Source organism: Plectropomus leopardus, chromosome 5, assembly GCF_008729295.1.
Source record: "Plectropomus leopardus isolate mb chromosome 5, YSFRI_Pleo_2.0, whole genome shotgun sequence".
Classification (NCBI taxonomy): Eukaryota; Metazoa; Chordata; class Actinopteri; order Perciformes; family Serranidae; genus Plectropomus; species Plectropomus leopardus.
Window position 1 is genome coordinate 35,804,791 of NC_056467.1, and position 17,959 is coordinate 35,822,749.

Sequence of the window (17,959 nt, forward strand, 5' to 3'; positions counted from 1 at the left end):
CGCACACACACACACACACACACATGCACATACAGGCCAGCTGACAGAGAGGCTGACTCGCTCTCCAGTGGGGAGTTCAGTGGCAAGCTCCCATGATCTCAATCATTTAATGTCAGATGGTCATAAAACTCAGCCTGAGCTGTCTTAAATCAGTCCTTTTCCCATCTTGGCATTCCACAAAATCAAACACATGTTGTAAGTTTTTAGTCTTGGCTCATGCTGAAGTTCAATAATATGAATGTGGTCAATAACCAATAGCTGCGCTTCAAAAAATGTATCTACTTATTTAAAATGTCAGTCTATTGTTAAAAAAAGTATTGTTGGTCCCAGTGGCATCACATGACAGACCCAGAAGCTGTAATTGCCACCCACAGTTTGACTACTATGTGAATTTAGCTTCAAAGCTTGGCACTGCTACTTGGCAGAGGCCCCTGTCTGCCAGGTCTTCAACTCACACCTCTAGAAGAACTTTTCATGCATCCTGGGGGAGGTTGGGGACATGGAATCTGAGTGATCCTTGTGCAAAACCTCCATTGTGGAGGCAGCTGCTAGAAGCTGTGGTCAGAATGTCAGTGCCTGTTGTGGCGGTAACTGGAGGAGGCCATCAGACTGAAGGAGGCCTTTCGGGCTTTATTGGCCCAGGGGTCTCCTGAAGCAGCTGACAGGTACCGGTTGGCCAGAAGGGCTGCAGCTGAGGCGGTCGCCAAAGCTAAAACTTGGGTGTGGGAGGAGTTTGGGGAGGCCATTGAGAAGGACTTTCGGTCAGCCTCAAGGAACTTCTGACAAACTGTAAGACGTCTCCAGAAGGGGAAGTAGGGGTTGTCTCAGGCTGTGTTCAGCAGGGCTGCTGACCTGGACTGGGGATATTGTTGAGCGGTGAAAGGAACACTTTGAGGGACTCCTGAAGACTCGGGGGATTCTTCATCCTTAGCTCTGGCAGAGGTCCGCGAGGTAGTCAAAAAGCTTTTCGGCGGCAAGACGCAAGGTGTGGATGAGATTCGCCCTGAAATGCTGAAGGCTCTGGATATTGTTAGGCTGTCTTGGCTGGCATGTCCTTTCAGTGTCGCATGGAGGTCGGGTACAGTGCCTATCGAGTGGCACCAGTTATTGGGGTATCACACTGCGAAGCCTTCCTGAGAAAGTTTACTTCAAGGTTCCTTGAAAGGAGTCTCCGACCGATTGTTGAACTTGAGATTCAGGAGGAACAATGCGAATTCTGTCCTGGTGGTGGAACAACGGATTGGCTCTTTACCCATAGAAGGCTGCTGGAGGGGGCTTGGGAGTTTGCCTATCCAATCTACATGTTTTTTGTCGATTTGGAGAAGGCTTATGACTGTGTCCCTTGGGGAGTCCTGAGGGGGGTACTGCAGGAGTACCGGGTAAAGTGAGAGCTGTGTCTGCATATTTGGCATAAAGTCAAACATGTTCTCGGTGGGTGTTTGTCTCCGATCCTGTTGGTGATTTTCGTGGACAGGTGCAGCCGGGGGGAGGAAGGGGTCTGGTTTAGGGACCACAGAATTGCATCTCTGCTTTTTGCAGATGATGTGGTTCTGTGGGCTTCATCACAACTTCAGCATGCACTTGGGCAGTTTGCGGCTGAGTGTGAAATGGTTGGGATGAGAGTCAGCACCTTGCTGTTGCCCCCAGCAAAGGAGTTCAAGTATCTCGGGATCTTGTTCACGAGTAAGGGTAGAACGGAGCGTGAGATGGACAGGCGGTTTGGTGCAGCATCTGCAGTAATGCGGGCGCTCCACCGGACCTTTGTGTTGAAGAAGGAGTTGAGCCGGAAGGCAAAGCTCTCAATTTCCCAGTCCATTTATGTTTCGACTCTGACCTATGGTCATGAGCTCTGGGTAGTGACCGAAAGAATGAGATCGCGGATACAAGTGGCCGAAATGGGTTTCCTCCTCAGCCTTAGAGATAGGGTGAGGAGCTCGAACATCCAGGAAAAGCTCGGAGTAGAGCCGCTGCTCCTTCGCATCAAAAGGGGCTAGTTGAGGTGGTTTGGGCATCTGATCAGGATGCCTCCTTGGCGCCTCCTGTTGGAGGTGTTCCAGGCACGTCCTACTGGTAGGAGGGCCCGGTGCAGACCCAGAACACACTGGAGAAATTACATATCTTGTCTGGCCTGGGAATGCCTTAGGGTCCCCCAGGAGGAACTTGAAAGCTTTGCTGGGGAAAGGGATGTCTGGAATGTTCTGCTCTGCCTGTTGCCCCTGCAACCCAGCCCCGGATAAATGGGAGAAAATGCATGGATGGATGGCTTGGCGCTGTTCTTCGGGGCTTGGCTCCAAATGCTGTGTAGACAGACAGGCTCATATTTTCATAACAAACAAAGAATGCATGTATTTTATTCTCTTTTGGAATTCACTCTAACAATAGCATACGTAGTTGGATCAACTGTTCTTGTACCTCTTTTTATATACAATATGATTAACTGTATTTCAAGCATTTTTCATGATTATAGACTTTTTCTGATTTTTACACATCAGACTATTGGCATTCTATGTAATGCTGCTCTGCCTTTTCCACCAAAATTAGCATGCACATGCAGGTTTGTTGTTTTTTTTAATCACTGGTAAACCCATTGAAAATAGGCTATAGACTGCTTTACCATTGCTGGTATAGCAGAGCTGTGTACAAGGCTCTGCAGCAGACAAGTATGTGTGTGTAGGTTGTTTTGGTGTTTCCATGTGATGTCACAGACAGGCCAGAGAACAGGTTAATGGTAGCCAGCAGCATGGACAGAGGTCTGTGAAAACTTAACAGTGGTTATATAGCTCTTACTTATTCAATTTGTCTTTCAAACTTGGTAATTAGTAGCCATGCGTCATTGCATCCCACCGGTTAAGGACACCTGGGTGTTGTGTTTCCATTAATGCCCATGAAAGCCAGAGGCAATAAATATCCGTGATCACAGCAGAGTCATTTGACCTGTTGTGAATGGCGATTGTACACTTTCCCATTGTGTTAAAAAGCCAGATGTTCGCAGGGTTTTTTGTAGTGGGAAAGTGGCTTTTGTCAAGTCAAGTCAAGTCAGTTTTATTTATAGAGCCCATTATCACAAAACATGGTTTGCCTCAGAGGGCTTTACAGTGTACGACATCCCTCTGCCCTTAGACCCTCACATCACCCTAGGAAAAACTCCCCAAAAAGAACCCCTGTAACGGGGAAAAAAAGAGGAAGAAACCTCAGGAAGAGCGGTAGAGGATAGTGAGGGATCCCTCTTCCAAGACGGACAGACGAGCAATAGATGTCGTAAATAGCAAGTGAAAAACAATCATGGCAAAAAAGGAAAGAGAAAGAGAGGGGGGGAGAGAGGAGGGGGGGCACAGAACAATAGAAACAGATGCATGTCATATTACAATAATGGTAGGTGTGAAATTAGTAATTGCTCTCTATGATGATGTTGATAGAGATGATAACAGTCTCATGCATATGTGAAAGGGAGTTGTCCAAAGGCAAGATCACAGCATCGGCGCAACCAGGACCAGACCACGATCAGGGCGAGCGGGGGGCACAGAATCAGTACAGCCACAGCACGAGCACAACCAAAGGCAGGGTCGCAGCATCAGCACAGCTATCACCACGGTCAGGCACAGTCAAGGTTACGGCCAGGATCCAGGGAAACTAGGAAACAAGGGAGCAGGAACGCTCCCGAGAGGCAACAGGATTAGCGTAGTGCAGTTCAACAGACCCAGGCTCTGTAATCGCGAGCCCCAGGTAGTGAGAGTACCACATGGCTATCACAGAGCTAAGCTAAGCTTGCACATGGCAATGCAGTAAACAGACATGCATGATTTCTGATGGCAGCATTGAGAGAAGGAAAGGAGCTCAGCATATCAGAGGAAGTCCCCCGGCAGGTGTGCAGAAAGTGCTTAGAAAGTGGGCAAGACAGCCTCAGACACATTGGGACAGAGACAGAAAGATACAGTGAGGTAGAACATTTGCACACAGACAGCTTTGGCTCAATGGATTTCACCATACTTTTAAACTCATTCAGGGTCACTGAGTTTTGAAGCTTAAGATCAGTCCGGAGATTGTTCCATGTAGCAAGAGCAGAAAACCTGAAGGCTTTCTTTCCCATTTCTGTTCGGACTTGTGGATCTTCAAAACGCAAAAAGCCCTGAGAACAGAGATTGTATTGTCCATGTTTCAGGTTTAAAAGAGACATAAAAAACCTGCTAACATCCACTAGTATCTGTTTTTTAATATCATTGGCATTCACAGGATGAAGTGATGAAATGACTGCAGTAGACACGTGTTTTTATCGCCTCCGGCTCCACCCGGGTGAACGCTGTAATTTCAGCTCCTTAACTGGTAAGATGCAATGACGCGCTGTCACTAACTACCGTCCGTCTCCTCCTAAGCAGCACTAAGACACCGATCCAAATAAATACGAACGGAGTTTGAGGAGAGGCTGAATGTGAGACATATACAGTAAAGAGAGGAAACTACTGAAACGTTTTAAGGGACCTCTGTTCCTGCTGCTGTCTACTGTTCTCCAGCCTGTCCGTGATGTCACACGGACACACCAACAAAACAACTCTCACACACACAAAAACTGACTGAAAGGCAGACTCGTGCTGCAGTGGTGTGTTTTTGCTGGCAGTGGGAATACAATCTATTTCCTATTTTTAGCAGGTTAAGACTTGTTTGAAAAACCCAGGGTATCAGTTGATGCAAGCTCCCATGATCTCAGTCGTTTGATGTCAGGTGGTCATAAAACTCAGTCTGAGCTGTCTTAAGTCAGTCCTTTTCTCATCTTGGCGTTCCACAAAATCAAACACATGATGTAAGTTTTTAGTCTTGGCTCATGCTGAAGTTCAATCATATGAACATTGTCAGCAACCAATAGCAGCACGCTCTCCAGCACCGAACAGGAAGCAGAGGAGGAGGGTAGACAGTAAAAACTGAGGGGACTCTTGGAAGGAGGGAGAAAGTGAACAAGTCTTGGCTCTCCTGTTCTGTGAAAAGGAGGAGAAACTGATGGAGTTGTGGAGTGAATAAGAGTTGGTGTTTAACTTAGCATGTACCTCACTCACCAACCACCACTCATTTTAGACAGAGACAGATGTTTTTGGTCTATACTTTTTGTTTCCTTTTGTTTTATAATTGGATTTTAATGTTTTTGGAAAATTGATAACAAAAGCTGAAATAAATGATCACAAATGAACAAACAAGAATCCTGTCAATATATGACACCTTTTATTTTGTGTTTCCAGTGTTATGGGTTTTTGCGCTCATGTGAGGAATTGTTAATAGGTCATATTTCTTAAAGGGAGTTTGGCTTAATATTTTCCACCACGAGCAGTATGGGAAATAATCTCAAAAGGAAACTAGTCGTAGTTCGGCAAATAGTGACCCTGTAAGAGCAAAATCTTGTGTGTGACAAAGAACTCACATTATCTTTAGATATTAGAGGGTGTTGAGTCAAGTCCGTTTACTCTTACTTTAAAACAGCAACAGCACATGCTGATGACAAGCTCACAGAAAACCAGCTGTAAGGCTAAACTGCCCCAACAACAAAGCTCTGAAACTCCATCTCCCAGAATCACCTTCTGTGAATTCTGAACTCTACTTCTTGAAGGAGCAGCAGTCTCTGGTGAATGTCTCTATAACGTCTCTATAATGTGGCTCACCACAGTGTCACACTTAAAAGGATGCTTGGCCAATTTTTCAACCAGCTCTGCATCAAAAAAGTTTGAATAGTATGTGTAGATGAACTGTGGTAAACTTTCCTCCATCTAATAAGTGCCTAAATATCCCTCCTCACTTGGCAAAACTCTAATTAACCTCATTTGGCTGTGTTTTGCTGGCTCTCGGGCTAGCACTCTAACTACATGGTGTACTACCGCATTTTGTTATTTCCCACCACCACGGACAGGCCAAACATGGCTGAATCCAACCAAACAGTAAAACTAGGCAGCGTTGATCGAATATAAATCCAGATAATGTTACTGCACTGGCTATTTCTCTCCTAATGTGTTTTCAGAAACATATCACCCTGTTTAGCTGCAGTAGTGACAGTTTGTGAACAGGAAGTGGGTGCCATACTGCTTCCTGCACAGTGAAAACGGAGGCTGTAAAAAACAGAGATCAAGCCGTAAAACTAAGCAGCGCTGATCAAATGTAAACCAAGATTCTGTTACTGAGTTGCATATTTCTCTCCTCAACAAGTTTTAGCTTACCATTTAACTTCAACCTGACATCACCGGCCGCTGTTGTTGTACACAGACCAGTCCACATTCCGTCCCCAGTTTTGGCTCAAATTCTCTGTTTCCTGTCAACTGTTCCCCCTTCTCTCCCTCCTTGCCCTCTCATTACTATCTTAGTCTTATATAGCGTGGCTGTGGACAGTGCAGGGGAACAGTACAGTGGGGAAAAAAGGCATGCAGAGGAAGTGGAGGATTTCTTGTGAGGTAGGGTGGGGTGCAGCACTGATTAGACATGTGCTCTGAAAAACATTAGCTTCCGGAAATGTAAAGAGTGTTACTACAGCAACCGTTAGAGGGCTTATCTCAGCCATTTGTCAGGTTGTCGTGCTTTCTAAAGTGGCTTTGATAATAAGAAATCAAATCAACAGAAAAATGGCTCACTAGCAGTTACCATAATTGCCTCACAGCCAGCTGTTGGACTAAAGCATTTTTTAAACTAAATGAAAGTAAAACTGATTGTCCCAGAGGGAGTTAGGTGTTCCATGGACGGTCACCGCCGGTCGCTGATGCACAGTGTTGGCATGTCAGGAAGACAGACTGACTGGCTCAGAGAAAGAGGGGGAGGGAAATGCGAGAAGGAGGGAGGAGAAAAACAGGGAGTGTGATAACAGCGCTGGGAAGATTTGTTGGCTCCCTGTCAGTGTGTTTCCCAGCAGCCCGCTGTGCTCACGGATTACTCTGTAACAGTGCCTGGATTATGAGAGCAGGGGCTCTGATGTTCCGTAGATCCTGTCAACAGCATGGTAATGTACAGAACCACACCTGTGCTGTATCTGTGTGCTGGCTCTGTGTGTGTGTGGAACCTGGGACAGAAGAGTTAGAAAAACGGTTTCCTTCATTTCCTTATTTGACAAGAGTGCTGTTAGAGAGTGACTCCAATCACATCTATGAGATATTGCTGTTTTTTCAAGTGGTTACAGTGTGTGGTGTACTCAGAAGTTTGTCTCTGTGTTTGAGTGTGAGCTTGAAACCGATAATTAGTGTCAGAAGAAGATATTTCTGTCGAGATGTTTGGCCGTTTTCTGTGTGATTTACCATAATGGCATTAAAGGAAAGTTTTCATTTCCTGCTCTGTGTCTTTCAGTCAGTGTCTTCTTTCCGTTCTTCTTTCAAGCTTTCGTCACCTGTAAACACAGGCAGCTGAGGCATGCCCAGGCACTGCCCAGGTATCGGTATGCGTCAGCTTTGCAAAGTGTGAAGTCTGTTTCTCCAGCCTTTATTTTTTACCTTCCTGTTTTTATGGAAGGGGAGTTATACAAAATAATATTTACCGTCTATGAATAGGAGGCTGTCAATGGAGTAACACAGTCCCTGCAGAGGATCACTTACTCATGCTGTCTTCACTGCAGGAGCTCTTGCTGACCCTATATTGCCCTTTAAGTATCATTCTCACTGAAATACCAGTTGCTCCTCTCTGCAGCAGGGCCTTACTGTGAGCATTCCTGCAAGCACACTTACAGGACTAGAGGCAGTTTTTGGATACACTGAGAATTGTGTGGAGAGTTTAAGTGAAACTTCACAATTTGAACACACCCAAGTGTTTCCAGGTAATGAGGACTGTCCTATATGTAAATAAAAAAGTAGTTGGAGGCCTTTATCTGCCAGTGTAACACTGCCTGTTCAAGGAAGGGTAATATATTGATATTATATCAATATTTAGATGAGTCTTAATATTGTTTTAGATTTTGGATATTATAATGTAAGTGTTGCCATTTCCTGGTTTAAAAGGCTGCATTACAGTTAAATACAGGTGGGCAATATTCAAAGTAGTGTGGCTGGTTCCACTGCGGATGTTAAATATGACAAATATTGAGTGGAAACTGCCTTAATTTAAAAAGTGTAAGTGTATTATAACACTACTATATGTAACTTTTTTTTCAGCACTTAAACTTTTTTTTATAACAGTACCATATTTAGCTTTATTCTAACTGTACTTTATTTAAACTTTTTATAATAGTACTTTATTTAACATTATTATAACTGTACATTAACTTTATTACAATAGTGTTTTATTTAACTTAATTGTAATAGTTTCTTTTTTAGTACTTTGCAGTATAGTGAAGGTTTAAAAACAAGATAATAATGTGTGTCATGATATTGCCTAAAAGTAACATCTTTCATATCATAAAAGTACTTTATTGAACTTAATCATTAGTTTACTTCATTTAACTTTATGACAGTGCTTTATTTAACTTTATATACTAGTATTTTATTCAACTTCATTATGACAGTACTTTATTGTAACAGTTCTTTATTCAACTTTATCATAAAGTACTTTATAAAACTTGATCATAACTTTACTTCATTTAACTTTATTATAACAGTACACTTTTTAGCCAACAAGGGAGGTAGTAACAGCACTGAAACAAAGTCTGTAAAAAAGTCACAGCCAGCAAGACGAGACCATGGGCATGGCAGGTGTGACATTCTGATTGTGTGTTATGTGTGCAACCCATCACAAGATTAAAAAAGCAGTGAATAGCAGCTAACAGCTCAACTGAAAGAGAAGGAAGAGCGGCCATAAATGTCAGTAGATTTGGAAAACAGTCATGTCCAGGAGCTTTTTACCCTAGAAGCAGAAGAGGAGATCAGCCACCATATCCAGGAAAAGTAAATTATTGTTATTGCCATTTTATGCCATTGTTACTATTGTTAAGTGCTGCCGACATGTATGTTATATGTCGCACTAGATGCCAGTGCCGTGTTAAATGTCATGCCTGTCACACCTCTTTTGGTTCTGTGATGCTGGCATGCTGTCTAAAATCACACACTGGAGTGACATGATGCAAAGATGTAAAGAAGGGACTAAGTAGCACAATCTCTGTGTAAAAAGGGTTAGTGTCTCCAGAGGGAGCTGGATGAAGTTTGTTAAATGTCCTCAGGTAATGTCACTTGAGTCAGCTTGAGCTGGTCGGGGCTGAAGAAGTGTGAAAATAAAACAAATCTGAAGTTGTGGCCCGCTTCTCATCTCTGTAGGCTGCTATTAACATAACAAACCTGGATCTCTGACCAAGCATGGTGCTCAATTTGCAATGCTCAATGGAGACAATTGCATTATGTTTCTTTGAATTTATATCAGCACTGCAGCTGCCCTTAAAGTAGGCATACAACTGAGACGCACTACTTCATTATAACATTGCACCTTGAACTTTGACCGTCAGGCTCAGAAATCCATAGCAGTCTGTAGTGCAAAATTGGAAGTAAAAAAATTTTGAAACACCGCAGATCTTATGACCACGACAGTAAAAATTATATATGCATTTGTCTGTTATTGTGATTTTTATAATTATGTCTTTTTGTTGTTTTTAATTAGCTTTTGTGGCCTCGGTCAGCTATTAAAGAGTTTTCATGTGTCACATTTTCTGCTGCAGAGAATTGTAGATCAGAAAAGCATACCTTTTGTGAGCCTGCAAGGTGTGGACACCCAGCGGAAATGAGATGAACTGCATCACAATATGAGACTGAGGTTGGGAGGAAGTGTTGTCATTGTTAGTGTGGTCACTCTGCTGATTGCAGGTTAGGACAGACACAAGTTGTCACCACTGCACAGTTGCATTTTTCCACTTTCCAGATATCTTAATGTTGTGATCACTTCATATTTGGTGAAATATTTTTACTGCATTGGGCGGGACATATAAACACATATATCATTCAATTCAATTTTTGGCATACTACATTTGACATGCAACATATTGAGACATACTAAATCTTTTTCTGGCATACTAAATAGTATGTATTATGGGCATGGAACGTACTCAATATCTCATGTTTGCTCATAGACTATAAATAATGGATGTAGCTATGATAACGATAATCACTGTTTCGTGGACTGCCATTTTGAAGCCTCTATTTTGGCATTTTGGCCGTCGCTATCTTGGTTTTTGGGGGCCAGTAGTGCCCATACTTGGTCGAGAAGGTGGAGCTGTGGAGGTGCAAGGGATTTCCCTCACATTCATTTGTTTGTGGCAGCCCTCCACAATAACATCTGCCACCACATTGTTTTCTATTTTTTGAGCTGGACTATACATTAGGAGTGCTGTTGGAATATGCTGGTAAATAGCCTGCCATTAGATTATTGATTGTATGCACACTTTGGGCACAGATGGCGCAGCAGAACACCTAATAGTGTGCTTTCACTCAGCTGCTGCTCTCATCTGACAGTCTGATTTGATCAGCTGTGATTGAGTTGTCTGTTCAGTTACCCACTCCTGCGACTTCAACATTACAAACTACTGCTGAGGAAAAAAAGAACTCATGAAGAGTTCTGCCAGCATTCACGGACCCACAAAAACCTCTGAATTGGAGAGGGGACACAGAATAATACAAAGGGATGGACACACACACAAGCACACGGACAAAGACACACATAAACAGAAAGATTGCAACTTTACCATTGCACTTGATGAGAGTGTGGATGTGATTGACATATCAAATGTGGCGGTTATAGCAAGATATTGTGATTTGACAGTAAGGGAGGAGCTGCCTCAGAAAGCTTAGGACAGAGCCAGAGTTTTTATGGAGCATTTTGAGAAGCATTGATGTTATATTGATGTGCCACACTGATTAATGGAAATTGGCACTTCAAAAGGTTTGCAGACCCCTAGGGCATTTAATTAGCTAAGCCTTATGTCTGTACTAGATGCTAACAGACCATACATATGTTTAATACCTTGGTGGTCAGTTAATAAGAAAATGTCCATCACAGTCTTCATAAAATAAGTCTACTCTGCTCCATTTTTGTTGAACTCTCTCATCTCTGCTCCTCTCTGCTGTCTGCACTTAGGCTGCCTCATGTTACTTAAGACCCTTCCTCTTGAAGATTGAATCAAAATTAGAAATGACAGCCTATTCAGATTCTGCAAACAATTGAAAAAAAATATTGCATATAGCGTGATCCTCTCCTGGCCAGCGCATAGTCATTGATTAAGTGAACATGCCTGAGATAGTTTTTCATCTTTAGGTATTCATAATGTTAGCAACATCAGTTTGGTCCCCAGTGCTCAGTGTGCTGATCAGAGGGAATGGTGAGCCATCTAGTAAACACACAATATATACAAACAGCTGAGCCAATCACACTGATGCATGACAACAGTTAACCTGCTAGAGTATGCGCCCCTTATGCCAAGGTCTTTGCAGCGACCCGGCTTCGATTCCAGTCTGTGGCCCTTTGCTTCGTGTCATTCCCCTTTTCTCTTCCACACATCCTGTCATTCTACAGCTGTCATGTCAATACAGGTAAAAATCCCCCCAAAAATAATCTAAAAAACAACAGCTCAACAAATGGAGAATGGGCTTCTCCAAGGAATCATATAATCTGGATGATGCAGAGTGCCACTTTTTCAGTGATTTCCGTGCAAGATCCCAATGCAAAAAGCCACCTTTAGCATCTGCATGATATGTCGCTGGATGGTGTCCGCTGAGAATATTAGTGGTGTTATCATACGCCACCGGACAGAACCTGCCATGGCAGCATGATACATGGAAGGGGGTATCAGTTGACAACATGCCTGGACAGAACCTGTCACATCTGCATGTCATGCAGATGTGACAGGTTGAAATGCTGCCAATAGTGATGTAATATTAGGAGCACAAAGGTCCCTGGGTGGGCTGGAGGGGTTGTGAATGGGTCCAAAAAACCCTGGACTTTATGTGGGAGTCCGGTGTTTGCTTCCCATCTGAGTGTGATGTTTTTTTTCTACACCTTACTAAGTGCTTCTTTTGCCTAACCATAACCATCCGTGTCCTTGTTGCCCAATCCTTACCATTTATGGCTGCATGTGAGTATACTGATGTCCTGGCATTTATTGCCATGTGCTGTTGGTGCCTGGACATAACTACATGCAGCGTAATCCCACCATGCTCTTATTGACATCACGGTAGCGGCATCCTGGTACATAAAGAGCAGACACAGAAGGATACCTAAAGCATAAAATGTAGAGGCGGAAGTCCACTGCAAAGCGGCAACATGTGACGACGAGGGATGAGAACGTGTTGAAGTCTACAGTCATATGCTCTGTACTTCCCAAACACATGCATTTTAGCTAAAACATTATGAACAGTAGGCTATACAGCACAATAATAATAATAATAATAATAATAATAATAATAATAATAATAATAATAATAATACATTTTATTTATAGGCACCTTTCAAAGCACTCAAGGTCACCTTACAGGGCAAGATTAAAACGAAATACAGTAATACAGATAAATATAAATAGTTTATATAAAAGGTAAAAAAATGAACATTGAGTAAAACGCCTTGCAGGTTCACTTAAAATAAACATTCAGGCTGAATATGCTTTTTTGAAAAAGATGGGTTTTTAGACGGGTTTTAAAAGTGGAGAGAGTCAATGTTGCGGATGTCAGGTGGGAGAGAGTTCCGGAGGTGGGGGGCAGAGTGGCTGAAGGCTCTAGATCACATGGTGGACAGACGTGCGGAAGGGACAGTGAGGTGGATGGAAGAAGAAGACCTGAGAGACCGTTAGATAGTTGCAATAATCGATAAAGATAAGACTTTTAGTTTTATGGTATATATATTTTACGGAAATATTTCCTTAATTATCCTGGTAAGACTGGAGACTGTCCATATCGACTGCTTCTTTGTGTCCCTTGCTGCAGCTGCCTTCTCTCATCCAGACAAGTCCAAATTTGTCCAAACAAACCTAATGATTCACTGTTTCCCAGGGAGTTTATGCTCCCATTTCACCAGGTCCTTGAGGCTTCTTTAGAATCTGCTATTTGTGATTACAGGTTCTGCATCAGCCAGGTTAAATATGCACTTTTCAGAGTAAAAGATAACTTTTGGTGGTGATTATGAAAATGGGGAAAGTGCTAGAGGAATTTTGGAGGAATTGTGAAATTTTTGGTTAAAATTACGCAATGACTGCCACTTGGGCAGACTCTCAAAGTGTTAAGGATGCTGTTCCTATCACGGTAAACAGCACGTCATTACAACAGCTGTCTTGAAATTTCCCTCTGGGCAGAGCATTGTCATTTATTTGGAAACATGATTCACAAGCTTGAGCAACCACACTTGTGCAGTTAGATATTTCCAATGATAGTTTCTTCAGATCCATCAAATGAGCATCAAATGCCCAAATCTTCCCTCTGTTAGGATGTCTGAGGTCCAGTATTTTGTCAACTCTTAAAGTGTTTTAGATCTTAGCTCTATAGGTCACTCTATCAGTTGCATGAAAAGTAACATGAAAAAATGGAGATCAAGCAGTGAAACTAAGCAGCGCACATCAAATACAAACAAAGATTCTGTTACTGAGATGCAGATTTTCCACGTCACATGTTTTCAGAAACATCTTTTAGCTCACTGTTTAACTGTGATATGAGATTGTTTCTTTACACCAGGTCACCATTGTCTTACATTACATCACCCACCAGCAGGAGCATTCACTGGTCTGATGTGCCATTTTGCATTTTGCTAGTTTTTTTTCTCTGGTCATGTAATACCAATTTCAAAAGTATTTAGGTCTCTCTACTGCAGAGATGTCCCAGTTTTATTTAAAGGCCATCTTACCAGCAGCAAAAAACTTCTTTATCAAAGTTCTTATTTTAACCCAAACCATGATCTCTGTCTAACCCTCATCCAGCTGTTTTTGTGCCTAAGCCTTACCAAACCGTAACCATAGTGGCCTCAGTCTGATCTCACTCCAGAAAACAGATTTATTTTGTAATTGCTTTGGAAGACAAAGACAAATTATTTTGAGGTGTCTATGTGTGATTCTAAAGGGCAGTTACAATGTGTTTTGTCATTTCATGTAGAGGCTGTATTTCAGATATGCTCAGCTTTGGTTAAGGTTTGGTAAGCACAACAGCTACTTGGTCAGGGAAAGATTGTAATTTAAGTTAAAAAAAACTATTGGAAAAGGTTATGAAAAAGACCATGGTTTGGGGAAAAAAAAACTTGGTTATGGTTAAGGAACAATGTGGTCATGGCTCAAAGAAGCCAGCTTTGACTGCTGATGAGAAACATGATACAGTCTGTCGAAAGTTTTCAGGAAGTTTAATAACATCTTTCTTCTTTAAAATTATTACTGACGAGTCACAATTCACACAGTCGCTACAGGTCCTTATCAGATAAATCCAAACACAGGTTGTATTATTCACTTTAACTGATGACATGCTGCTGGTAGGAAAATCTTGACCATTTAAACATAATAGGCCATGTGTTTCTACTTAGTCCTCGAGGTGTACAGCCCTGCAGATAGTTTTAGGTTTGGGGTTTTTAGGTGTTGCTTTCTGAGATTTCTCTTGCACCTCTATACATTGGAGGTGAAATGACATTCAAAACAGCAGCAGTGTAGGTTTACTGAAACAATGTCCTGGTTATTCTGGAAAATCCACAAACCTCATCAACAGTCTTCTTGGGTCTGTTTCTTTGAGAGGAACTAGTTCCAATGAAATTTGTCCACAGTGTGGTTTTTGGAATATGCATAATAATTGGGATGCAGGCCCAGATCAAGGGTGTTGCTTTACTTCTAACATCAGACTGTCTGATAGAGGGAACATAAAAAGTGTTCTGCTGCACTCTATGTCATGAGCTCCTGTGTGATGTGTGGTAACTATTGCCGTATCATACTGTCAAGCAGTTTCACTTAGAGAGTTCAAGTTACAAGTTGTTTCTTATCATGTGCACAACAATTACAAAAGCAATCACTTGAATGTATCTCAGATCTCAAACTATATATTGTATATGCTATATATTATAAGATATTGGATCGCAAAGACACTAACAGTGCTCAATAAATAGGCTATGTATTAAAAAGAAAATCACTTAAGTAACAAACAACAAGCAACAAAATTAAAAACAAATTGTGCAGGTTAGAACACAGGACTAAAATATAAACCTCAATAAAATAGAACATATTTACAAGTAATAAGTAATGTAAATTTGTGTAGACAGTATTACATTAGTTAACTGAATGTAAAGGATAGCTGACAGACAGACAGACAGATATAGATACATACAGATAGAGAGAGAGATACATACAGATAGATAGATAGATAGATAGAGAAAGAGATATCTAAGAGATAAGTAAAGTGGTAGTATAAAATGTCAAGTGATGAGCTCAGAGCTCAAGAGTTCAACAGTCTTGTGGCTTTTTTCCATTACCTCTTTTGTCCGTGCCAATCTATTCTTTATCGATTAGCGTTTCCATTATCAGTTTAGATGTGACGTGCCGTGCCAAATGCACAAAGATTGACTTTTTCATGAGAAGGTCCGAAATTGCACCCCACCACCTCAGAGTGGTTAGCAGTGATGTTTTGCTGACTGCAGCCAACCCCCACTGACCCCCTTTTTCCTCTCCAACAAGCACGTGTGTTGCAAGACTCCTTTCACCACTGTCTGTGCAGACCAGAGAGAAAGATGTTTTCAAGTCTCTGTGTGTTCAGCTCTCATTGCTTTTGTAGCTTTTACCTGAATCTCTGTGGTTTGGAGTTTAGTTTCTTTTCTGCGTACTGCGAGATCCTCCATCATGTAAACACCTCAGTCCGACTTTAACTGGACTCAGTGTTGTGCGCATGCTTCTAGTCACCACGCCGACCTCCCACGGTGGTTAGGGATTGTTCATTATTTATGAGGGGGGAAGGGGTGTGGCAAAACGGGCCAGGCATTTTAAAAAAAATGTAAGCACCGAGGAGGGACTTCTGTTTTTAATTATAGCTTAGGTGAAGGACATACAACTTGGTAGTATTTTATACTTAATTTAAAAGAAATAGTCACACTTAAGCTATCCTCCTCCTCTGATAAATACAGTACAGTCCCACAGCACCGTCTCTGAAGCTTAGTGATGTGCTGCTGTGGACGAAGCAAAACATATTTAGCTACCTAAAAAGAATCAATACCAATTAAAGTTCATACTATTTTAGAATATTGTCTCCTCTTTAGCTTCCACAGCAGCTGATGGAGGACGTCCCCGTCAGTAAGGGAGATTTTACAGCAAGATAAAGCAGTGACAATATTCTAAATATAGCATTCACTTAAACTGATATTGATTTTCTTAAAGTAGCTTAAGTAGCTCAGCACTGTCTGATTATATGAATGTGACAACTGTGATTGTGATTGGGTCTATATCATAGACGGTATAAATAATATAGGTTTATATCATCTAGCTGAAAGGGGGTATATCTCCACCTACCGTGGCGGAGTGGGAAAGACTTCATCAATAAATGTATTCTCCCCCAGTGCTTGTATACTAGGACAAGAACAGTGGTTCAATTAAATGTCCTAATCGAGCAATAACTGTAACTCTACTTAATGTAAAATGTAAAAGTACTGAGTGACACCTGAAACACGTCATGCATACTTACACTGATGAAAAGGGAAATTTGCCACAAAACAGGACAGCAGTCATTACTGAAGATCTGACTGTGGGCTTCTCAGTCCTGGTTTCAGTTCGCAAATCATGTCTTGCAGTCGTCATCCTGGCAGTTGTGTTGTCCCGACAACAAACCTACATGCAACTGCCAGCCTCAGATTAGTTTCAGATGAATTTAAAGATTGCATTTTTGCCCAGAACACAGAATTTAGTTGGGAAAAGCCTCAAATTCAGTCTCAGTGTTGTCTCCCAGATACATCTCATACAAATACTGAGCCTTTTGTTACCCCAGCCTGTCCATTTCACTTACCATGGACACAATGCAGGAAACAGCCAGTTGCCAGGAGATAGCCAATCCCTTTCCCCCATTCTCTTCATTAAACACACACACACACACACACACATACACACACACACAGACACACACCAAGGACTGAAAAAACACATTCCAGTAAAATAAAAGCACTGTAGAGTAAACCTTGTTTTCACAGTTTGCCAGCAGATTCCAGGAAGAAGTCTGGCATCATGTCTGGCATTTTAGAGCAGTTTACAAAACAGACAGTTGACTGTTGACTAATTTGACACTTTTTATACCCACAAGTACTTTTTCACGAAAAAGCCCTTTATGGTAAATTCCTTAGCCATTTTTCTTGATAGTGACTTGTTCTTGTTTCTGTCTTATTTTGTGTGCAGATGTGCCAGTTGTTCCTCTATGACAGCCTGCCTTTTCTGTCAGTTCACATTCAATCAAAAGTCTGTTCAGGTCTATGTTCTAGAAATCCAGCTGTCAGAGGACCCAACTTTTTACAGAATGCCTTCCCTTCTCCAGTTGCATAAACTTTGTCGAAGCTTGTCCTGCTGCCTTCCCAGGAAGAGTCTGACATGGCAGAAAATTTAAATCTTCATCTGGACCCCTTCAGACCTAATTGTTCTTGTTTTAGATGAACACACTGTTCTATGGCTTTAACTAGAGCTTGACATTCTGCAGAATTAGGATTAGTAATGTTTATGCGCTACACAGAATGAGGTTTAAAGAAGCAAATGTCATGATATGTTATTGTAAGTGCTGCATAATGTGGCCTGCAGCACACTGCATCAGGGCTGACATATGACATGAGCAAACCAAGAAAGAAGTCTTAACCTAACTCTTAGTCTTAACTTCTCCATTCTAATGCCACTATGATTATGTCATTGTTTTCCTCTGGGTTATTTTGGTATCACACAGTCTTATTTACCCCTTTTCCACTATTCCACTCATTTCCCATTGCCAGTAGACCAGAGCTGTGTACTCGGCAGCGGAAGAGTATACCTTTCTGTGTGTGTGTGTGTGTGTGTGTGTGTGTGTGTGTGTGTGTGTGTGTGTGTGTGTGTGTGTGTGTGTGTGTGTGTGTGTGTGTGTGTGTGTGT

The 17,959-nt window shown here is 41.9% G+C and overlaps 1 protein-coding gene across 1 annotated transcript in view; it reads left to right on the forward strand.

The window, feature by feature from the left end:
- Window positions 1-2,021: 2,021 nt before the first annotated feature.
- LOC121942866 (kinase suppressor of Ras 1-like) overlaps window positions 2,022-17,959 on the forward strand; it is a 27,703-nt gene continuing 11,765 nt past the window's right edge. The window contains exon 1 of the mRNA XM_042486157.1: window positions 2,022-2,070. Coding sequence (XP_042342091.1) covers window positions 2,022-2,070 — 49 coding nt within the window. The remainder of the gene's footprint in view (window positions 2,071-17,959) is intronic.